This window comes from Haliotis rubra, unplaced genomic scaffold (genome assembly GCF_003918875.1).
Source record: "Haliotis rubra isolate DU_JTF1 unplaced genomic scaffold, ASM391887v1 Scf152, whole genome shotgun sequence".
In the NCBI taxonomy this organism is placed as follows: domain Eukaryota; kingdom Metazoa; phylum Mollusca; class Gastropoda; order Lepetellida; family Haliotidae; genus Haliotis; species Haliotis rubra.
This window is the reverse complement of record NW_025765470.1, coordinates 467,471-492,452: the sequence shown is the minus strand read 5'-3', so window position 1 is coordinate 492,452 and position 24,982 is coordinate 467,471. Positions and strand designations below refer to the sequence as shown.

The 24,982-nt window shown below is 39.6% G+C and overlaps 1 protein-coding gene across 2 annotated transcripts in view; it reads right to left on the bottom strand.

The window, feature by feature from the left end:
- The window catches only part of LOC124270496 (PHD finger protein 21A-like), a 51,814-nt gene that overhangs the window by 11,251 nt on the left and 15,581 nt on the right, over nucleotides 1–24,982 (bottom strand). The window contains exons 4-12 of one of the 2 annotated variants that reach the window (XM_046705508.1): nucleotides 15,255–15,503; nucleotides 13,080–13,355; nucleotides 11,301–11,444; nucleotides 10,911–10,962; nucleotides 10,435–10,511; nucleotides 8,092–8,152; nucleotides 7,544–7,656; nucleotides 6,542–6,691; nucleotides 4,518–4,590 (exon numbers count right to left, since the gene is read on the bottom strand). In XM_046705508.1, coding sequence (XP_046561464.1) covers nucleotides 4,518–4,590; nucleotides 6,542–6,691; nucleotides 7,544–7,656; nucleotides 8,092–8,152; nucleotides 10,435–10,511; nucleotides 10,911–10,962; nucleotides 11,301–11,444; nucleotides 13,080–13,355; nucleotides 15,255–15,503 — 1,195 coding nt within the window. The remainder of the gene's footprint in view (nucleotides 1–4,517; nucleotides 4,591–6,541; nucleotides 6,692–7,543; nucleotides 7,657–8,091; nucleotides 8,153–10,434; nucleotides 10,512–10,910; nucleotides 10,963–11,300; nucleotides 11,445–13,079; nucleotides 13,356–15,254; nucleotides 15,504–24,982) is intronic. The other variant, XM_046705510.1, reaches the window with a different exon arrangement.

The following is a 24,982-nucleotide window of genomic DNA, read 5'->3' as shown; positions in this document are numbered from 1 at the left end:
GAGTAGATCTGCGTAACGCTAGCGTTACTGCCTTGGCTGAGAATCCTCTTTTCTTCAAACATGTTTTGATACGGTCCACACATGTAGCTGGAACAGTGTTGGGTTCCCGTCGACTTGCTTGGTGTGTGGATGTATGAGTAGGTTCGGCCAATCTGGTAACTTGATTGTTGGACTTCCGAGATCTTCTATTAGGTCTAGGAACCATACTTTCGCTGGCCAGTATGGCGCAACCAAAGTCAGTTGTAGAGCCTGTGTCTGTTTGATCTTCAACAGTACTTTCAGTAGTAATATCGGGGGTGGAAACGCGTAAGCGTTTAGTCCTTCCCAGGATATGCTCAGTGCATCTGTTGCCCAGGCCTGAGGATCTGGAACTGGTGAGACAAACGTCTGTAGTTGTATGTTGAACCTCGTGGCAAATAGGTCCTATTTCCCTTATGATGAGCCGAAATGCTTGTGGATGGAGCATCCATTCCGTATGTGACTGGTGCAGTGGTCAGGAGAGAGCCTCTGCAAGCACGTTCTTGGCTCTGGGTATGTGACACACCTTTATCCAGATGTTTGCCTCCTCCATGATGTTAGACAACTGGAATGTGAGCTGTAGTAGGCTTGGTGATCTTGAGATCCTTGCCGATTTATGGAGAATGCCACTGTAGAGTTGTCCGTGTGGACCATCAGCATTCTGTTGATCAGCGAGCTCGACCATAGTTGTAAGGCGTTGATCACAGCTTTCATCTCCAGCAGATTGATGTGATGATGCTGCTCTGTTTTGGACCACTTCCTTGATGCAACTTGATTGTTGAGATGCGCACTCCAACTTTGTATCGATGCGTCTACGTAGAAATGTGTGTCGAAGGCTGGCTCTTGTAAATAGGTCCCTCCGCAGACGTTCGACCTGTGGGTCCACCAAAGTAGGTACACTTTGAGATTGTCTGGCAGCAAGATAGGGTCGATGCTGTCCAGATGTTTTGTCAGGAACCGTTGCAGCGGCCTTAGTTGTAACCTTCCTGTGTGAGTCAAGTCCTGCACCGAGGATAGTTGACCCAGTAGACATTGCCATGTTCATAGTGTTAACGGAGAGATGACTGCTTGTGGAATCATGGCTTGTATCTTGACCCAATGATCTTCTGGGACCACAATTTGATTCTGTGTTGTGATAATTCTTATTCCCAGCAATTGAAGATCTTGTTTGATTCTAACTCCAATCTTCATCAGGTTCACTAGCCATCCTAGTTGCATGAGCAACTTAATTGTGAAGTTCAGCTGCTGTCTGAGTTGATTGGCACTTTGAAGAACCTGTATGCCGTGGTCCAGATAACTGGTTCTGCGTAGACCTCGATGCTGCAGATAGGTGCCGATAGGCTTGGTTATTCATATGAATAATCCTAGAGCCGACGATATTTAACGCTAGGACGTTCCATTGGAAGTGCTAATCTCTGATTGCAGTGATGATACATCATTCTTTCCCTTATATACGCAGGCGATCTGTGTTGATCAGCATACATCGAGCGTTGTCTATTTATATTCCTTTGATGATAACAGGCCGTAGTTGTATACTGTTTCCAAGGCTGCCGATGAAGTATTCCCCCTTACCACGAGTTTGCTTACAAATCAGAAAACATGCTGGAGCCTGCTCTGTCAGTGGGAGGCGTTGTCTGACGTGGACCAATCAGCTTCCAAGCATGACGTCACCGGTGTTGTAGCAAGTTGGCCTACATACAATCTGGAAGTCATCAGCGTATATGCAGTACGTCTCTGTTGGGTTGGAGTGAGTGAGTGAGTGAACGACAATATCCGCAGGCCATTTGCTACCAGGTATAAGACCTCAGCATCCGTATAGATGAAGTGATTCCTTTCATCAAGTAGGTTGTCGTCCGAAACTGAACCTATACAGGTATAAGGTTTGTGCAGGTTGTAGACTTTTGTAGGCTGTAAACTAGTGATCGCACATGTTGTAGATTTTTTTGTTGAGTATTAAACTATGCCAAACCCTTCTGTTTTCATCATTGCTTCGTTTTACTCAGCCGTATGGTAATAGAGTTGACAACAACCTGCCTGTTGCTGTAAGTATTAGATATACCCACACTTTCCGAGGTGTGCCGCTCAATACCCCTACTGTTTGAGTTGTGTGGCCTCCGAGGCGTTAGCCGAGGAGACCACCGACTCAAACAGTAGGGTATAATTACACACCGAGGAAGTGTGGGTACATCTGACTTATACCTCACTTCTGGTCGAGTTACGAGTTTATTATAACACTTTATGTTCTAATTATGACAATTTTTTTTATTTCTTTTCTATCTGTTTCATTTCTTTTTAGCCCACTGGTTAAGACCCTCAAATGTCCCGCGTCTATAGTCTGTTTGCAGTGAAACCTACCGATCAATTTCACTTTAAACAAAAAAGTACTCAAATAAGTGAAATTAAGATTGCGAATCTCATAATTTGACCTTGCCAAATGAACATCTCAGAATTATATTCAACTTAGAATAAAATTTGTTTAACAAATGATCATAGTTTCAAATCAATATTATTGGTTTGTATTACAATTTTAGGGGGTAAGCGCGTAGTTGGAACAGTGAAACAAATGCCCGTCGCGATGCGTAACAAGCGTTAACTTCTACCAAACCTGCATGTTCTGGGTGTTTCATTTAATCGCATACCCCATTGTAATACAAACCAATAACAGCTTTGAAACTATGATCGCTTGTTAAACAACTTTTATCCTAAGCTGAATATAATTCTGAGATTTAAATGTTCAATAGGCAAGGTAAAATTATGGGCATTTGCAATCTTAGTTTCACTTTATTTGATTTACTTTTAAAGTGATATTCATCGATGCGTTTTCACTGCAAACAGACTATAAGCAGTCGATTACATGTGCATGCACGGGCTTGCACGATTTCCCACGATTTTAAACACCAGTTCGGGCGCGAGAATGACTTCAAGTAGCCCCAAATATGCTAATATTACTGATAATTGACATTTGTATGGGCAGACCAATGCGCATGCGTTCTCTGACTTCGCATGTGGCATAGAAAACATTTGGAAGATCACCGTTAGATTCGCAAGGGATGCTGAAGAGTGGACAGAGGATTTTCTTTCTCAAATTGACAGTTCGTTAGCGTCACATTTCGACCTGGATGATAAGGAAGATTTTGAAACAATCGAAATCTCAATGTGAGTCCATTGAAATAAAATTATATTTCGCCGTTTGTTGTGTCTTTATTGCTTCGGTATACCCTAGTGAAAAAGTGTAGGTGTATCATTGATACACCTACACTTTTGACAGGTGTACCGGTCAATACACCTACACTTTTAACAAAGGAAACCATGGCAACGAGACCGGAAGCGGGGTATAAGGGTTTGTTAACCCTAGGGTTCGCGAACCCTGCAGATGTCTGCGTTGCTGTTATCTGCCTGTAGATCTGAGAGTTCTCGAACCTTGTACATGTCTGCAGCTTTCTCAAAGCTGTGCGTAGGTTAGAAGGTACCTTGGATATAGGTTCAATCGGAGGAATAGACACCGAATCAAAGTCGTCATTACGCATCTTATATGTGTAGACTTCATCTATATCCTTAGAAGGAGACTCCAAGTTCAAACCATTGGCTATCCAAGCTGTAACCTCTGAGTCCAGGCGACGAAGTCTGGTTATACATCAGTTAATCTCCAGATTGGTAGAGCTATGCCTCCGCGAATCATCCTTCTGCAAACCTGTAGCCCTTCTCGAACCTCCATCATCCTTTCGCGAACTGAAGATCCTCCCTTCGCGAACCTCTATCTTGAGAGTCCTCTCTTCGCAAACCTCTATCTGTGGATTCATCTCTTAGCGAACCTCTGTGACATGAGCCTACTCTTCGCGAACCTCTGTCGCTAGATGTATCCCTTCGCAAACCTCTGTGATGTGAGCCTCCTCTTCGCGAACCTGTGTCTCGTGATGAGTGACTTTGCGAACGTCTGTGAGAGATATGAGATCTCGATCTAGAACGGCTATGTGTAGGAGATGAATCCCGTGATGTTCTCGAATGTTGAGGGTTCGCAGATGTAGAACGGTGAGTAGGCATCTCATGTCTTCTATCCTCCTCCAAGATGACAAAGTCGGTAGACTGTGGAGACCTTCGCAAGGTGTACGTTCGCCAACGTAGTCTTGAGACGAAGTTCTATGTGGAGTAGGTTCACACAGGTCTGTAAGTTCGCGCAGGTCCGTAGGTTTGCGTACGGTGTTAGTAGATGAGAGGATTCGCCGAGCCTTCGTTTCTTCCTCGAACCTCCGTATACGGGACTCCAGTGCTCGCCATCCACTTCGTCGAAAAGGGAGAGAGTGACAAGTAAGGCTGGTCACATGACTGTTTACGTGGGAAAAGGGAGGTAACTCGTGGGTGAGTGTATTTTTACGTCCGATTCGGGAACTTCAAGGGATGCAAGTGTTCCACTACCATTCGCAAGGAAAAGGGAGATAAGCCAAAGATCATGAGTCAGGATAAGAAAAAAATTAAGAATGTACACGAGTGGGTGACATTACCTGCTTTTGTTGCAATGTAGGAATGTACAAGAGCCAGAGTCTCTGCTGACCCAGCCCAATTCTTGTTTGACGCCTGAAACAAAAGAATTGGGAATTTCTTCATAATTTCATTGCATGGCAACAGAAAATTATAGATAGTTTTGAGGTGTATAGGTGTATATCACATCATGTCCCAAGATAAAGGACAGAGATACCCATCACAATAATAAGTATCCTAGGTGCTTCAACATTGACTAAGCAGGGGTGCTTACTGAAAGTTACAAAACATGAGGTGAACTTTTGTCTGAGCAGTGGTGAACAAATTATAAACCTTATCTACAGTACCGTATATGACCGTCTATAAGCCGAATTTTGAGGACCAAAAAAAGCAGTCTGTAGAAGGGGGTCGTCTTATCCATGGGTTACTTTTTTCCAGGGGTAAGAAAACAACATCGTATCATTTCGTGTGAACAAACAACAGAAGACGACTTTGTCAGTAGAGACGTCAAATTTGCAATTCAACATCACTAGACAAGATTATTTACCTTTTAAGTTACTAGTATAAGTTGTTTTTGCTGGGCATTGTATTATTTGCAGGGATTAAGATTACCGTGCGTATTTGTCTCGTACACAAAGCCGGAAATAGCAATCAGCTGTGCACACGTTTCCCGGCAAACAAGTTCAAACATGCACAATAATATAACGGGACGAATTCTGACGCAGTCATCAGTAAAATATAATACAGAATACCATTATTTAACCCAAAGAAATATATCCTAGCATTGTGTAATTTTAGTTACAGTTTTTGCTCTATAAATTAATTAAGATTACCGTGTGTATTTGAGCCGGAAATAGCAATCAGCTGCATTTTTGCACACGTTTCTCGGCGAACAAGTTCAAACATGCACAATAATATAACGGGATGAATTCTGACACAGTCGTCAGTAAAATATAATACAGAATACTATTATTTAACCCAAAGAAATATATCCTAGCATTGTGTAATTTTATTTACAGTTTTTTATGTAAAATATATATAATCAAGACTAAGGTTATACGGACCCTCATGAACGTGGTAAGCACATGGAATGGGGTAAAATACGGAAGCCATTTAAATTCTAACATTTTTACCGATGTTACTGTAAACTAGCAGTCAATGGAAAACGAGGCGGTAATCAGTTCGTGATTGTTGAATGGGGTAAAATAAGCAAGCCAGTTTGTTGCTACAATAAATATGATATTTAGAGAAGCAAAATATATTATGCATTTTCTGTCAACTACACTTGTTTCGATCCGTGAGTAGACACAATATATATGACAGTGAATTCTTTGAATAATGTTGACCAAAGTCATAATTATTGGTAACTGCCAGTTGTCTGTGGTCTGTGTTTGCTGCGATTAGGACCCCATCGCGGGGGATCGACTTATGCACGAAACATACCATTTTGACACTGATTTTAAGGGTCAAATTTGGGGGTCGTCTTATCCATGGGGTCGTCTTATAGACGGTCATATATGGTAGTTCCTTCTAAATGATATACCCTTTCTACACTGCTCTAAAAATATCTGTAATACATGCAAGGAGATATGGACTGTCACAGTTAGTTACAGCCTGGTCTAGTAGCTGGTCAGGGCACTTATTGGATCAGGTCTATATACGGTGATTATGATAGCATAATTGTCTTTCTGGTCTTTCTTGGAACCTACCTGTCAAGATCCGGGTTAGAATTGGTCTTCAGTAACCCATGCTTGTCGTAAGAGGCAACTAACAGGATCAGCTGAACTAGCTGACTAGGTTGAGACATGTCATCATATCCCAATAGTGTAGATCAATGCTCATGCTGTTGATCACTGGACTGTCTGGTCCAGAGTCGATTATTTACAGACCGCCACCATATAGCTGGAATATTGCCGAGTCCGGCGTAAAACTAAACTCACTCACTCACAACTTGGAACCTAACACATCCTAGCTTCAGAGAGTCAAAGCATACACCATTCTCAAGTGTCCAAATTTTCAGGCAGACAGTCCTCCTTTCCAAACTCACCTGACACTTGGGACAACTCCAGGGACTCAGGGGTACTGTTGTGAGGGGTGGGTTCAGACAGTCTAGGTGATACACCATTCTACATGAGCTGCAAAGCAGTAACTCTCCTTCCTTCCCACAAACAGCACAGAAATCATCATGTGCTTCAGCCTGATGGAAAAACAGTTAGGCAATTTTAACATGACACATAAAAGAAGTGAAAACCAAATCAGTGCAAAACAACGACAAGAACAGGCACAACCCTTTATTCCGAAATCCTTCAAAATTTGAAGATCATTCAGACTGGATAAGTAAAACCTCTTGTACCAAAAGAATGAATTAATAGATTTTCATTCCAAGCTGACTTAATTCCAAACACAATGCCAGCCTCATGTCATTCACAACTGTCCCCAAGGGCCACTGCCAAACAGACCCATGAAGATCCGGGTTAGAATTGGTCTTCAGTAACCCATGCTTGTCGTAAGAGGCAACTAACGGGACAGGGTGGTCCGGCTCGTAGACTTGGCTGACACATGTCATCATATCCAAATTGCGTATATCAATGCTCATGCTGTTGATTGTCTGGTCCAGACACGATTATTTATAGACTGCCGCCATATAGCCGAAATATTGCTGAGTGTGGCATAAAACTAAACTCGTTAACTCATTAACTACCATACTACCATACACCCTGACACACATTGTTTAGTACCTACAGATGAAGGCACAGTGTCCTTATGTAAACATTTTGTGGGTAAGTAAAGGGGATTTTCCATGCAGTGTAAATATTTTGGATATAAGACTGATGAAAAAATGACAGTAATTACTAAAAAGTTAACCAAATATACAGCTTCATTTATCTCATTTTCAAAACAAATGAAGATGGTGCTGTTCCCAGTGAAATTATTTGGATTACATTTTGTTTAAACAAACCTACAGTCAAGGCCCTTTGTACATAACAGAAGGCAGTCACCCAGGTTTTCAGCTGCTGAAAATACTCAAGCACTGTCCTCACAGACTTACCTCCCCTGAACCATTGCGCATAATGTTGTTCTTGTACAACATGCCATTGTGAGGGCTGTCTGGTGTCGTTGGGCGGCTGTTGTTGGGGGAAGGACCATGTTTCGGAGGCCGGCCTGCAGGTTAAGGAACATATGCATGATTGCTAGCATATAGGTTGCACTAAAACCTTTTCATTTATATGAAACTCAGCTTGAGATCCTGAACAAATATCAGTAAGTAACTAAGTTTTTTTTAAAAACATCATATCAAGAAAATAGGTACCCGGTGGGATAAGTCATGTGACTATTAACCTTCTAACCCTTCACAGGCTGGTTGGGTTATCCGGGGTAATAATTACAGTGCTTTTGGGCAGTGCTACATTGGAAATCAGTGCATTACAAATGAATAACATTATCATTATCTATTTCATTAACTGAAAGATAAATGCTGTTTGGCCAGAATACAGAGTAGAGGGTTTGTGAAACTTTCAGGCAGACAGATGAGACTTTGTTCTATTTTTTCACTTATCTACACTACTGTACACGTTCCAAGCATCCAGTGTTACCTACCTCTCGGCCTCTTGACACCTGGTGGCAGGGGATTCAGCAGATAGTGGGACACCCTCTTTCTCTGATAAAATAAAATCAACATCAGTTCACTAGCTAATTTGTGTACTTGAGAGGCATCTAGCAACAATTTTAGTCACAATATATTGTACATATTGTAACAGCAATAACACAACCACAGTGTGTCAGCAGTTATATCACAGTTTAGTACATGTTGTATCAGCTATATATTAACAGCAATAACACAACCACAGTGTGTCAGCAGTTATATCACAGTGTAGTACATGTTGTATCAGCTATATTGTATCAGCTATACTGTAAAAGCAATAACACAACCAGTGTCAGCAGTTATATCACAGTGTAGTACATGTTGTATCAGCTATATTGTAAAAGCAATAACACAACCACAGAGTGTCAGCAGTTATATCACAGTGTAGTACATGTTGTATCAGCTATATTGTAACAGCTATAACACAATAACACAACCAGTGTCAGCAGTTATATCACAGTGTAGTACATGTTGTATCAGCTATATTGTAACAGCTATACTGTAAAAGCAATAACACAACCAGTGTCAGCAGTTATATCACAGTGTAGTACATGTTGTATCAGCTATATTGTATCAGCTATACCGTAAAAGCAATAACACAACCAGTGTCAGCAGTTATATCACAGTGTAGTACATGTTGTATCAGCTATATTAACAGCAATAACACAACCACAGTGTGTCAGCAGTTATATCACAGTGTAGTACATGTTGTATCAGCTATACTGTAAAAGCAATAACACAACCAGTGTCAGCAGTTATATCACAGTGTAGTACATGTTGTATCAGCTATATATTAACAGCAATAACACAACCAGTGTCAGCAGTTATATCAGTGTAGTACATGTTGTATCAGCTATATATTAACAGCAATAACACAACCACAGTGTGTCAGCAGTTATATCACAGTGTAGTACATGTTGTATCAGATACTGTAAACGTACTTATTTTCGCGTGGTGCAATTTTCGCGGAATTGACAGTTTAGACTACATTGCGCGGTCAATTATTCGCGCAATCAGTAATTGCCGGAACTGCCAGCTGTCTCTTTTGCCGCCACTAATAGCAGTGAAAACAAACAGAGTGGCTTAACCTGTCAGGCGGCGTTTATTGCTTACTCATAGGAAACCCCTATCTGTGCGATATACTAGTACACAGTAACCCGTTTACTCCCGGAGGAGATGAAAAACACATCAGTCTTATGTTCCGAATTCTGACGATCTGACGAATTAACTTATACTGTATATGAAGCTTTTTGTGATTTCAAACAAGCCGGGTTGTTGTGAATGAGTTGACTGAGTGTTAAGTGACTATTCGCTTCATGATGATACGTTTGTATCTAAATGAATAAATAAAATACTGCTGTATTATTTCTTTCCGAGTTGTTTCATGGTAATCTGTTTTGTATCAAACCATCTGTCATGTGACCAATTTCCATGGCGGCCACAACATACATTGCTGTTTTTGCTAATTCGGCGATGGGATTTGGCTCATTATTTAATTATGTTTTGGGAAATCCATTACAGCGACAGTTAAGTATGATTGTTTATGCTACTATCAGTCGTCATTTTAAGATTCCCGTAGATTTCTGTCTTCAAACTTGATGTGTTATGGTTTATTCGCGGTGTATAAATTTGTCGCTAAAATGTTTTGCGCGAAAAGCGCGAAAATAGAACCTGCGTGAAATATACTACGTTTACAGTATACTGTATCAGCTATACTGTAAAAGCAATAACACAACCAGTGTCAGCAGTTATATCACAGTGTAGTACATGTTGTATCAGCTATATATTAACAGCAATAACACAACCACAGTGTGTCAGCAGTTATATCACAGTGTAGTACATGTTGTATCAGCTATATATTAACAGCAATAACACAACCACAGTGTGTCAGCAGTTATATCACAGTGTAGTACATGTTGTATCAGCTATATATTAACAGCAATAACACAACCACAGTGTGTCAGCAGTTATATCACAGTGTAGTACATGTTGTATCAGCTATATATTAACAGCAATAACACAACCACAGTGTGTCAGCAGTTATATCACAGTGTAGTACATGTTGTATCAGATATACTGTATCAGCTATATATTAACAGCAATAACACAACCAGTGTCAGCAGTTATATCACAGTGTAGTACATGTTGTATCAGCTATATATTAACAGCAATAACACAGTCACATTTTATCAGCATCAATCCAGTTGTGGTTTAACAGCAATATAACTGATAATTGAAACAGCTGAAAAGATTAAATTATTGTTCATTTTGCTCAACAAATAAGGAGTAACAGATACCTCAGGTTCAAAATTATAACTGAATTGTGGGTTGGCCGTAGACCTCCGTTTTCTCTCAGTCCTTTTGCACTGCAACTCTGAAATAGACAACCATTGCACGCCATCAGTATCCATGTACGCTTGAGACAATTACTAGCATTGCACAAGTAAGCACCTATGACGTGTAATCCACAAAACAAAATTACAAAGTAAATACTTGTTGTGAATAAATGTTTGAAACTTGTTGCCATGGAAGCCTAAAACATAGTTTTTCTAAACAAATCCCACACTATAGTTACTAGTAGTTCCCCTCTAGACCTACTCATCTGCCAAGCGTGGAAAAATAGATTTTCAAGATCTTCTCAGGAAACAACCTCTTGCATGGATGGTGGATATAACTGATGCTGACAAAGAGCTTTCAGATGACTATAAAACAATTCATGTAGTCCTCCTCATAACATTTCCACATGAATAGACAAAAATGAGTCAGTGTCTACCTTTCAGTGCATCAGGAGTGACTAGATCCAGAGAAGCCATGAAGTCCATTTTCTGAAAGTCAAACAAATCCCAACTTAGCAACACTTCTTCAAAATGGCACAGCACATCAATTAACGCATCACTTCACAATATTCAAACAATATGATGGCAATCTGAAAATAAGAGAGTAGACCAGACCATCCAGTGATTGCAATCATGAGCATTGATCTATACATTTGGGATTATGACATACATCAACCAGGTCAGAGACCGTGACCACCTGATACTGTTTTTGCCTCATTAGACAAGCACAGATTGCTCAAGACCAATTATAGACCGATTATTCACAGGTTGCACTGCTATTTAAATGAAATACCTGCGATCCATTACTTAACATTATCCAATCATACCTGCTTCTGTTCTGGCTTGATCTGCTTCCTGTCCACAGACTTACGGGAATCTCTGGTGACATCAGAGTCTGACACTCGTCTCTGTGGCTCTGAATTTGGGGGAGGCATATGGTTCTTGCTATTGACTAGAACAGGTTTCTGGCCCTGGAAAATCAATGCATGCATAAATCTTCAATTGTTTCTCAGTTGCTCTATGTCCCAGACAGCACAATTCCAGCAATAAAATGGCAACCTGTTATAAACTGATTTAGGACCAAGCAACAAGTGGTTGATGGCAATCTCAGGCAATCAAGGTAACGAGACACACAACCAGCTAACTCACCAGACCACCAGATCCCCATGTTTGTCTGCGGTACTGGGAATCTCCACATAAGAGATTTCAACTAACATGGCAAGAAGTGTTCAAGAAATAGTAGTATTTTTACAGGGTGACATAAGAACACATAGGTAGGATAAGCTTGGTTGGTTGGTTTGTTGTTTAACGCCGCACTCAGCAATATTCCAGCTATATGGCGGTGGTCTGTAAATAATCCAGTCTGGACCAGACAATCCAGTGATCAACATCATAACTGGGATATAATGACAAGTGTCAACAAAGTCAGCAAGCCTGACCGCCCTGATCCTGGTAGTAGCCTAGAAGACCAATTCTAACCTGAATCTTCACGGATGGGTAGGACAAGCAATGGGAGGACACTTCAACTTCAACATTGTCATCCAGCACACAAGCCAGAAAGCACAATTACATAATCTAAATACATGTAAACATGGTCAATGTTCCAATGGCCCTGTGAGATTTGCCATTTCACAGCACTCTAAGATTAGATCAAAACTTGGTACTGTCCTTAAGATAAGATGTTCTCCTCAAGAAATAAGCATCCAATATATCTCTGTTGCTATCATGTTCTACAAGTTTTACATGCTGTAATCAAATAGCTGAATGAAAGGTATTTTATGCCTCTCCACAGCATTATTAGGTTTCAGGAAAGACATCAAGTTAGCAAGCCTAGTCCAGACAATGCAGTGGTTGATAGTGTGACCAATGTGTATAAGGACTCTTTCCCCCCATCAACAAATCCCTTCTAAGCCTGTTCAGTCACATCTTCAATCAAACGTTGGATACTGGGAATTAACTCTGCATAGGCTTTCCCACATGTCTGACCCATGATCACATGGGACTCCTCCAACATGACAAAATGAGATCCACTAACTGTGAGAAAAGGGTAACAACAAATTTAACGCTGATATCAGCTTCTTTACTAAAATATGAGAATTGATTTCAAAATTAAAATAATTAAAAAAAAAAGACATCTATGTTAACCATGTTCCTTTAACCTTTGCTTTGATATCATACACCGTGATAATTAGGAGACAAAACCTACTGTTATGAAATTTGCAGTAGTATAACAGAATTATAAAGCGTTTTTATCTTGTTCGAATGAATATTTGTTTCTATGCTTGATAAGTATTTTTGTATGTATTAATACCTATTTCTGTGATTTCTGACGCAAGGAATGAGTCAAGCCCATCATCGCCAAATCCATCTTTAAATACATATGTGTAATTTCCGGCAGGAAAAACGACATAATCTATCAATGTGTCGGTAGTTTAATTGGTGTCCGCCATGTTCATGGGCAAATGAAAATAGTGCATTAAAGTAAACCATGTAAAATTGCGCATGGAAAAATCAGACCTGTAAAACTGAATTATATACCTCTGAATGACTTTAATTAACCAATCACAATCTAGTATTTACTGAAGTCATGGTAGAATGATAAATACCTTGGCGTTTCTGCAGTAGCTCACCTGGACTGCTTTGGATGGAGCTGAGCTTACAACAGGGTACTGTGGGACTCTGATGGGTGGAGAGCTACCCCGTGGGGCAAGAGGCTTCAGGGCAGGTTTGATTGGCACCTGAGTTGGAGTTGTGGCGATGTTGTTGACGATGTTGTTGACAATGTTGTTTACAGGTTGTTGTTTGGTGGTGTCGAGGCAGACTGTGAGGTCGGAGGGTTGGCAGGCTGAGGCCGACACAGGTAGCACCACGGCTTGACATGTCTGTGGGGAAAGGATCTACTGTTTCATATTATATAGCTTCAAACGGATGGTTGGATTAACAAGACTAATTGTGTCACTATCTCAATCTCTATTATCAGTAATGTGCAGCAGAATTTCTGACACAAGGGTTGATAGCAAGCGGTATTTAAGCAAACTGGTGGAAGGCAATAATTTTAGTACTTTTCATAAAGTCAAATATATGAGATTGCCTTCCCCTAGCCTAAACTGTGCCATGAAATAAGTGAGTGAGTATGCTTTTACACCACTTTTAGCAATATTCCAGCAATATCACGACAGGGAATGTGAGAAATGGGCTTCACACATTGTATCCATGTGGGGAATTGAACCCAAGTCTTCAGCAACCCCTCTGCCCCGCCATGAAATGAAGGAATCATACTAATCTTATCTTTGACATTTATAAACAATTATCAACCAAAGACATACAACTTACTTTTTCCTGCTTGACACATGATTCAACGTGATACAACAATGTTACAGAATTCAACAGCAGGAAACTGTACACAGTTTTACCATAACTGAGATAGGTTATAGACAACTGACAAAGAAAGAACAGATTCCAAGTACAAACACAAATTACTGCAATCCTTTGAATGTAAATGTAAATGAAAAGGACTTAGTAATGACTGCTGTTACTGTACTGAATATTTTCACTTGGTAGGTGAGCAGCGGTTTGCAGGTAATTATAACATCATCTGATCAGGTATCAAAGAACCAAGGTGCTATCCTACATGCTTTGAGACTTGTCATGTTACTTCATTAGAAGCACTCAATGTAGTGCTATTTGTAATGCCAAGGAGAGGGAGTATCCCAGGGGTGGAAACAACCCATTGCCCGACGTCCGAGTCCACTGTTTTTTTCTGTCGGGCAAGCAAATTTGTATATCACACTGTACCGGTGTCCAGTTGACTTTTCAATGTTAATTATGTTGTTTATTTTAAAAATCAACAAGAAAACGGCTGGTATAGTGGAAAAATTATCAGGGCAAGTGATTTTACATGTGCCACTGTACCTGAGTACACTAGCAATTTTAAAGTTATTTCCACCCCTGTTTCCTTATGTGATATATATCCTTGTTTTTAGCATTTGCAGTGAACCTCAACACCAGGTATTTATACCACCCTGCATCAAGTTTCATGAGTATGAGTTAAAAAAACAATACAGAATCAAGATTTGGATGACGATTGCATGGCAAACATGTTTATAACGAACTGGCTCACATTAAACTTGTTTTCAGTCTCGGACACTCAATCGACATTCATATAATGAACTACAGTCACAACAATGAAAATGACAAGATATCAAGGGCAAGGGAGATTACTTAATGAATCGAGTGCCATCAGTGTGTCACAAACAGGCAGATATGAAGTCCCACTAACGTAATGGTACTGTCAGTAATGGTGTCAATGTGGAGCACTGATGGCAAGTGATGTCAGAGATACATTTCTGTGGTTCTGCCCTTGCCTTCAGCAAAGATGTTGACGGTACCTATTCATCTGCTATTAGGGTCAAGACATAACTATTTAAACAAGAAATGTGCAAAAATCATCCCAAAATTGATACATATCTTGCATATAAAATTCATTTAACCACCACCCTTTCTTTACAACAGGGTTTATGGATTCATCTGTTTAGATGAGTAGAAAAGATAGGAGTGGCAGAGGTCAAACTGTACACATCTTCAGCATAACGGAAACATTTGACATTGTGTGTGTTTTAATAGCTCTGTAAAACATTCATTTCACCCATATGTATTTAAACTGTATCTGGCACAAGAAGTTAAGAATTTCAACATGATCAATAACGAGGTTGTCTGTGATAGCCTCCTGTTCTTCTACTTTAACATAAAGCTGTAGAGAATCAGCTACATGACCAACTCACCTGTAGCTTGGAGTGAGCTGCAGGCACGGTGACACTGAAAGTAGTTGGCAGGATAACAGCCTGGGCCTGCACCTGGGTACATGCCACTAACGGAGGCTGTCCCACAGACAGTGCTGTCACAGGGGGTTGGGGTGTTGGGGCTAGACTTGTTGCTGGGACAGACACTTGCACTGCGATCTGTGTTGTAGGTACTACATTGGATATCTGTTTCTGAACCAGTTCCTTTCGTAAACTCTGCACAACAGCTTTCTGAAACAGAAAAAAATTGCATTTTAGAATAAGCAGATTTAACAATGCTAAGTTGAGTGATAGGTGGTAATAGCACTCAACACTCCATGCTTTGCGACACTGAGATAAACCTGCTGGACTATGAAGAATCTATAAACAGAATTCAACTTATTTCAGCATCCTTCCCAAAGGCTAATAATAGTTGTAATCAGTTTCCTGAACTATTTTGATAGATAAGAATATATTGGTCTAAAAGTCAAGGTATGGCTAACAGGATCATATTGCTGAAATCATGTGGGTAGAACAGAAGTGTGTTGGTGCCACAATTTTAACATCTACTCAAGATAAAATTATAAAAATTGTTCTGTACAAAATACAATTTGTGCATTTCCTTCCAAACAACAAAGACAATTCACTGTTAGCAATAAACTCAAATGTTTACAAGCCCAAGTAAAGATAAAACCATTCTGAAATTTGGAAAAATAGTATTAGACTGTGGGAATGTATACCATGCACAGACTTGCAGACTAGCGCTAAGTTCCAACTCTGACATAGGTCCTGTTGTGTGGCCTTCCTATTACAAACTTTACTTAACAGTTTCTGGCTAACTTAACATATGCTGAACTTTAACCTTTCACCAATATTGAGCTCAACAAGTCTACCAACTACAGCGGGAAATCCATTCACCATCCACCATCCACCAAGGACCAAGTTCTTGTCAATGACTGCTGTATCTGCTAGGCACCTTGCTTCCTACATTCACCAGTGTCAGGGAAATACAATTTATGGCCTGATTGGTTTTGCCTAACTTTATTGTAAAGTGAGAACAGTCTTTGTTATGTTAATTCTACCATTCCACGAATTCATTGACCACCAGGACCACTGCAAACTTATCATTTAGTGGTCCTGATGAATTTTTACTAGCTAGGGACCACAGGACCAGCGTAAATTTCGCACAGTGCAACGTGATTAATTAACAAAAAAAAAGTCACAATTTTATTTTCTATCTTCACATGGCTCAAATATTTGATCCATGTGGCTGAAGATGGCTTCAGACAAGGACTAACATATACAGTGCTTGGTTTGGACATTTGACTTGCCGTTGCCTTTGCCATGTCCTATTCAAGTGATGTAGCACTATGGGACAGTGAAGAAAATTATGGAACATTTGGCCTTCCATAATATTGTCTCCAGAAGAAACCAATGTAATACAGCTCACACAAAATGTAGAGACCCACATGATAACAGACTTCTGAAGAATTGTTCATCAAATGGACCATGGTCCAAGCCTAGCTTACGTCTAGCAACAAATACTGGACATAAAACTGGAAGAGATTTTTTGTAAGATATCATGACCGAAGCATTCTTGAATGTCATGTAACAGTACTAACACTTCATTGCTTCAAACCAACATGCTAGAAACAACAATCTATCAGTCACAAGCAGCTGATTATCAGGACTGATCAACAACAAGCACCTGCTGTTGGGAAATTTAAGATTGATCATTGATTGATTAATGATCAATCATGGATGAGAAATGAAACAACATCAATCCTAATGAGTGTTTTGAAAATAAACAAAGGCCTGGAATTGTTACAGAAACTTGCACCAAGTGCACAAAGGTAAGCTGCAAGATTAATGGATGTTAACAGACATGTGAATATCGTATCTCAATAATACACATAACATTCATAAAATCAATCATCACAAACCTCTTCATACAATGTAAGTGCTAGTAACCGAGTAAGGCAAGTTTGCAAGTTTAATACAACTAACGTGAGGAAACAATCTGAGCACTTTTAGTGAGAAGTTCCAAAGTCCCGAATATGAATTTTGGACTTCTAAATGACTGAATTACATATGTTTACCTTTGTATCATTTGACTTGTTTTAACATTATTGCATCAGGATAGAATCATGATCCAGCTTAGAATTTGTCTTCAGCTACCCATGCTTGTAGTAAGACTAAGAGGCACCTAATGAGCTCGGTTGGTCAGGCTCGCTGACTTGGTTGACCACATGTCATTGTATCCCGATTGCGTAGATCGATGCTCAATCACTGGATTGTCTGGTCCAGACTCGCCACACACAGTCACATACAGTTAACAACTTGCCACATACAGTCACATACAGTTAACAATTTGCCACATACAGTATAACAACTTGCCACATAGTCACGTACAGTATAACAACTTGCCACATACAGTCACATACAGTATAACAACTTGTCACATACAGGATAACAACTTGCCACCATAGTCACATACAGTTAACAACTTGCCACATACAGTCACATACAGTATAACTTGCCACATACAGTATAACAACTTGCCACATACAGTCACATACAGTATAACAACTTGCCACATACAATCACATACAGTAAACCAATGGGAACATTGAGCAGTAGTTAAACTCCATTTCTGGCCTTTTTTCTCCATTGGGTAATACAGTCCTTCCTGTTATTCCTCATTACTTAAAGATATCCCCACATTGTATGCTGCAACCAATGAGAATAGAATGCTGCTCTTACCACAGGCAAATCATAATCTGACCAAATGGGCTGTGTTGCCAATCAGATTTGGTTACATAAACATCTAATAAAGATAATCAGCTATTGTTTAACGTTCATAAACACTCCAGGTATTGTCATAATACTCTTTTTGATGACTGATATCATTAGTGGCTCAAAAATCTTAATTCAGAAATTTACTTAAATATTCATACCTCTTTAATTCCACTCTGTGGAGATCCTGGCCCCCAACAGATTCTCAATACTGCATGCTTGTGAAGGGAGTCAAATAAACTGGTCATCAATATGGATAATGATGATGATGGATGGTAATCTGTCACAACTGTTTACAGTGTGTGAGAGCTAAAACTTGCGCCCCAGATACATAACATGTACAGCTATCATTTGCTGACTGTAGAGCAATCCAGCATTTAGCTGATTATGTGTTCACAAGAAATGGTCAGCAAACCAGCATATGAAGTAAACATGGATAACAAGCAGCAACTTCTTTTCATTCTTATCAACAGTGTTTGAAATTAGGATGGATGAAGAGGTCGATGAAGTTTACACCCAAGCAAAAGATCACAAGGTACAGTTTCCTTGCGATTAGAATCATAGGACCTCAAAATCTCAACTTATCAACATCAGAGCTGTGAAAAGGACCCTTAATTTCTGTGCTTGATTTTGCAGATACAACTGTGCATAGTCATATCCCTACGGTTGACTAATAAATTGATATTATGCCAAATAAACTGGCCCAGATTTATCATATACAATAGCTGAAAAATCATTTGGATATATTATTGTACACCAAGCTGAACATACACCTTTGTACATGGGTTATGATAATCTTTCATTCAAATGGAACCATTTGTGAGGATAGACACAACAGATACTTGGAAACATCCCCTCCATTTTGTGAGTCACAAAGACACTATAGGACAGAACCTGGCTATTGATAAGGTTCATCTGGGTAAAGTGCCTCTCAAGTGCCCCTAGACAGAGCAGTGTGTCAACATCATTACAACACTGCACCATGCGTGCAGACACTTGTGTCTATAACACACAGTTTAAAGGCCATGAATGATATTCACAGAAGTAATTCTATGACAATATCACAGATCCGAACATCCTCATGATGTATGTATATTTACATAGTCCAAACAAACTTGAAATAATACACAACAGCATGTACCAACACATGGATTCAAATAGTGCATAATATATAGCTATGATTTCTGGTTTGACAGTCAATTATTACCTGAATCAAGACTTACTGATCTGAAAACACAACCGAGGTGATTGCATGATCTTGTCGTTAACACTCAGTGGTGACAATCAAATAATGACTCCCTCGCTCGTGCACCAGCTGCCTCCAGGTTAAAACAGGATTGTATTATTCACATCTTTCACAGTTTTCGTTATTCTCCTGTATTACCATGTTGTATTTAGTTTCCTTAGATTAATCTTTAACTTCAGATCTGATCTAAAACTTCACTCTAAAATGCATGGACCAACCAAGTTATTTAAACAGTTCTAATGTCTCCATATCAACCTTCTCAATGAAGTTGATCAAGAGTACGGAAAGTCTGTGAAATACTCCAACCATATGACACCTTCCCAGCCCAGTGAGTGCTGTAATATGACACCTATGCATGATGATCTGTGCTGGGAGCCACTGAGCAGCCTTATGTTGAGTTGGCCTGACAATGCCAGTATGTGATAGAGAGCTGTGTCTGTATCTAATGATCAGTGTGATTCATGATGGTAGGACAGGCCTACGGAAGCTACTGCTGCTACTCCTGTGTGTGGCCATCTTCTCAAGGTAATCAATACACGGCGGTGGCCGAGGCCGACAACGACGTGCAGTACATGCATCACACTACTGGTACAGGAGTATACAGACACTTCCCCCACTCAACTCATCAGCTCTACTCCTTCACATGCACTTTCCTTTCAGAAAACACATGATTCACCTGCTTTTCAGCTTACATTATAAACATTCTGAATAAGATATTGTTAGTAAATAATTTCCTGATGTTACACATATCTGGTTTCAGTTCCAAACAGACCATTCTGCACAAGTGTTATGTTTCTTAAAACAGTTCACCTCAAGGCAAGATGTACGAGTTGTATTCTTAAAACAAGATTAAGATGATCTTTTTTCCCTCACACCTATTCAGAAAAAAAAGTAAAATTTCCTCACTTTTATGTAAATAAACCAATGAAAGTTAACATACAGAGAATCAAAAATTGACACACAACTTTCATAATTTACTTGAGCTTTGTACCTGACCCAGTGATTCTCACTTGTCCCTAGGCCCTGCTCATTGAAATCTGGAGAATATTGTGATTTCTTCTCATAGAAACCAGGAGACCTCCAGTGTCAGACAGGATCAGAAACATGTTCATCTACAAACTTGAAGTTAATCATTCGAGTGTTAGCCACTCTGACACAGCACCCTGATAAATCAAACAAGTTTTATTATTAACTCTTTCAACACAAGATTTACTGAGACTCTCATACATAGGTGCAGCTCTGATCAATATCACCCTCTAAAACAGCTTTGTTACAACATGTCATCAACCTTTTGTAACGTCTGATCCTTCCCTTTATCACATTGAAGGTCACATTCACCATACTATTTAAATATTACATATATACCTATTGAAGTATGTTTTAACAAACACAAGTTCACACAAACACACACGGACAGCATTAAGCATCAAATTCATGGTAATCACACATCCTTTCAGACACTAATATACAGGATATAGTAGTGATATACATGAAGCCAGAGTGATTTAAACATGTATATCAATAAACAGTATTGGCTTCTATCACTTGCCACCTTAATGATAATCTACTGTAACAACCCAATATCTGTATATCAGGCAAGTGTGTTTTGTACATTTATTCTCTTTCATTTCATAATCACTTGTTTATTGTATATAAATGCTCAAATCACTCTGGCTTCATGTACATTACTAGTATATATACATATTCTGTATATCTGTTAGTTATCATTCACCTGACCAAGGGGCAAGGAAGAGCCAAGAAAAACTGTGTATACAACATAGAAGAAGTTGACATCAATAATATTTTGTCTTATACTTTTCAGACACTGTTAAACATGACTGATTTTACAAATGATATGACACGTTCATGACACTACACATTACATTGATGTGGCTACAGCTAACCACTTAAACCAGCCTGCATTTAAGGACACAGGATATCACTGTCGGTGACCAGCCAGTTGAATGTCCCAAAGTTTAAGTACTCCAAACTGTTATTGCAAGCAACATGCCCTCTTTTTGTTGTATCATCACAGCCTACAACCTGGTCAGAAACAAGGAATGCAGGGCTGAGAATATGAGTGGCAAGTCTTGCTGTCCACTATGTCATGGTTGAGAGGCTTCCCAGGTGTTCATCATCCTTGAACTGTCCACACAACACTGGTGATGACTTTGATTGTCACTGAGTGCTGTAAAGGAGCACTTCACATGACACTAAAGCTACACTATACATATACTGACCATGAGGGAATCATGTACAGTACAGGAACACTTGATACTTTAGGAGACAGTGTCAATCAGTGAGGTAACAAAACCCCAACAAAACATATGAAGTAGAGTCAATCAATGTAACAGTGACTGGAGAGCCCTTGTATTGTTATTGTTTATGTTGTGTTGTACATACTTGTATACTTTTGTATTATCCTATTATCCTTTTGTATTACAGGACGGTGTGATGCCACTAAATCATTACTTGTCTGGGTGTATCATTCTTGGGGCGGTGGGGTAGCCTAGTGGTTAAAGTGTTGGCTTGTCACGCCGAAGACCCGGGTTCGAATCCCTACATGGGTACAATGCGTGAAGCCCATTTCTGGTGTTCCCCGCCGTGATGGTGTTGGAATATTGATAAAAGCGGCGTAAAACCAAACTCAGTCAGTCAGTGTATCATTCTTGGTGATGAAATCATTCCTAGGTCTTCAAAATGGAGTCAAGATAAACAAAAAAACACTTTACACCTGCCCCATTTTTCTACTCTGGTACAATGTCAAAAGTACAAGACTCAAAAAATGTTGAAAAAATACCTTCTCCAGAAGTTGTATTATTTCTTTTAGATGCATGACAAAATACTTCTGTACTGCAGTCATTCTTGATTTATTTTATAGCTCTTGGCCATTGCTGAGGTACAATCTGTCTTTTGAAAAAGCAGCTTCCTAAAATGTGTAAAACTGTTTTGATGTACATAACATTGCCTAATGCCAGAGCAAAATAATTTGTGCCTTTGTGAGGTAACAATGTTAGTAACAACGTGACTGTTTACCATGCATAGAGATATGCTCTCATAGACATCATTTACACATACACACATCAACTGTTTCATGAAGTCATCATGAATAATTCATTATCTCCATCAAACTTTCACAGTCAATATTGGTCTTTTTCCCATATCTACTTTCTTGCCTCTCCATATACACAGCCCGGCTGACAGTCCCAATCACACATGACAATCAGCCAAGGTGAGCAGTCACTTGTGCAGCTCACCTCCTGGGTACACTGAGCCAGGCAGTCTATGTCATGAATGAATCAGGATGACATTATTAACTTCGGAAGAATACTTCAGTTACTATGGTAACATGTTCCTTTCAATCAGGGGTGTTGGGTTACATTAGTTGCAGGAACACTAATTGTTCCACCATCAACATATGTACCAGTGACAAGATACAGTCAAGAGTTTTGGTAGCCGGTCACCTCCTCCAGCCATGTTATCTCTCTACAGTATGTCTGAATCGCCTACAACTAGAAGCATCGTCTATCATGTCCGGTCACCCACACAGCCTCACTTCCACATCAGTACCGGACAGCATCCACACACCAGTAATGGGCTGCTGGCTGCTGCGGCACTTCCATAGTGTACTCTGGGGACACTTCAGTTGGCCTTGTAAGGAACTGACCAACTTCAAAAGGTTCCATACCAATAGTATTGTTTGCATAAAGAGCTGAAATAGTGTCAAATGGCAGCAAAACATTTCTTTAGATTGAATGCCAGCAGTCAGAAAATGATTGATCTCAATTCTGTAACATGTTTTGATAATGAAGATCACAATCTAGGCCCACTACGACAAGGGTTGCAGACCCATTGATTACATAACAACAGGGTTAAGCATCTCCGCTGATATTTGTGATTCACTTGTCTGAAGCTGAAAAAACATCAAATGGAAGACAAGTCTCACATCAATGCACATAAAGAAGTTTGAATTTGATAAATGGTATCTACCTGAAATGTCAGATTGTATTTCCTTACACTAACCTATTACTTACAGGCTGATGTCATGTATATATCTGTAGTTCGCGCTGACAAGGTACTGCCATAACTACATCGTTACGCACTCATTCACCTACAATAACATGACTAGAACTACCACAACACAACTAGAACTACAAAAACACAACTAGAACTACAAAAACACGACTAGACTGACTGACTGAGTTTAGTTTTACGCCGCTTTTAGCAATATTCCAGCAACATCACGGCGGGGGACACCAGAAATAGGCTTCACACATTGTGCCCATGTGGGGAATCGAACCCGGGTCTTCGGCGTGACGAGCCAACGCTTTAACCACTAGGCTACCCCACCGCCCCAACACGACTAGAACTACAATAGCATGACTAGAACTACAATAGCATGACTAGAACTAATACCCTCTACATCAGAACTCGCTTTCCTCTCACCACTTTGAAATTCTTTAAACAACTTTTATGCTGCTCAGTTTCAACAGAAGTGTTGCATTTAAGCATGCTTCCTTAACTAAGGCCTTGAAATTTGCAGATGAAACATTTGAATTTATGTGCACTCAGCATGAGGTTACCATGGCAATAACATGGGACGCTAGGATATTAATGATTCCTTTCCAACACTGTACAAATTATATGAAACCTGTGTTATTGTAAAGGAATTACCATAACATGAGATCACACATACAGGCAATGATAATTGATCAATATTTTAAACACAAAAGATATTACTGTGAGCACAGCACACTGGAAACCAAATGTCAACAAATCTGTTCTGAAGTATGCAAGTCAATCAAGTTATTACACTATCTTGCTGTAGAAAGTATTCATTGTTTCTGCACTAGAGTTTGTAATCAACATTATTAATATTTTTCAACATTTCCTTCAATATTTTTCTCGTTACTTTTACCATGTTAGCTGTGTGTGAACGGCAAATTAGATTACCCCTATTGATGCCTAAAACCACTTCACCCGCCAGAGAAGATATACATGTAACATCAGTAAAGTTATCTCTCAGCAATTTCACATTTTCACAGACCAAGTTTTTGTTTCCCTTTTGTTCACCTAAAGAAACAAGACTGGACAATATACAAAATAGCAAATAAGTATGTACCCCAAACTTTAGGTGAGCATTAACTTCAGCTGTGCACTAGACAAGAAAGTCCAGCAACTTTTTAAAGTAATACTATTCACTACAAATTTCCAGGATTTGAAACGATTTTTCTATAAAACTTATTCATTTAACAGCCAATATTATGCATACATACAGTGTGTTTGCTGTAATTCATTGCCAGGCTGTATTGTTCACAAGGCAACACACTCACAAATTAATCCTGCCAGGAAAAGCATGAACATGACAAATTATGTCGACGTCAGTTCTCTTCAACAGTAGCTGTCCCTGCTTGCCATACTGACAAGCAGTAACTGTAAACTATCATCCTGGCAGCTATTTTTGATTTACAAATGCCATTATTAAACATTAGACATAATTCTTCTGTCACTTACGCCCTTTTTGTGAAACGGACTGAAAAACGAGTGTTGTCTGCTTGGTCATCAGTGCTATTTTAGGTGTGAACTACATAAACTCTCAATATGCTCAGAACTTGTGCATTCAGAGTTGCACAAGTCTATACATATAATAAGCTGCATTAGTGCATCTCACCTTTTGTAAGGAAAGGAA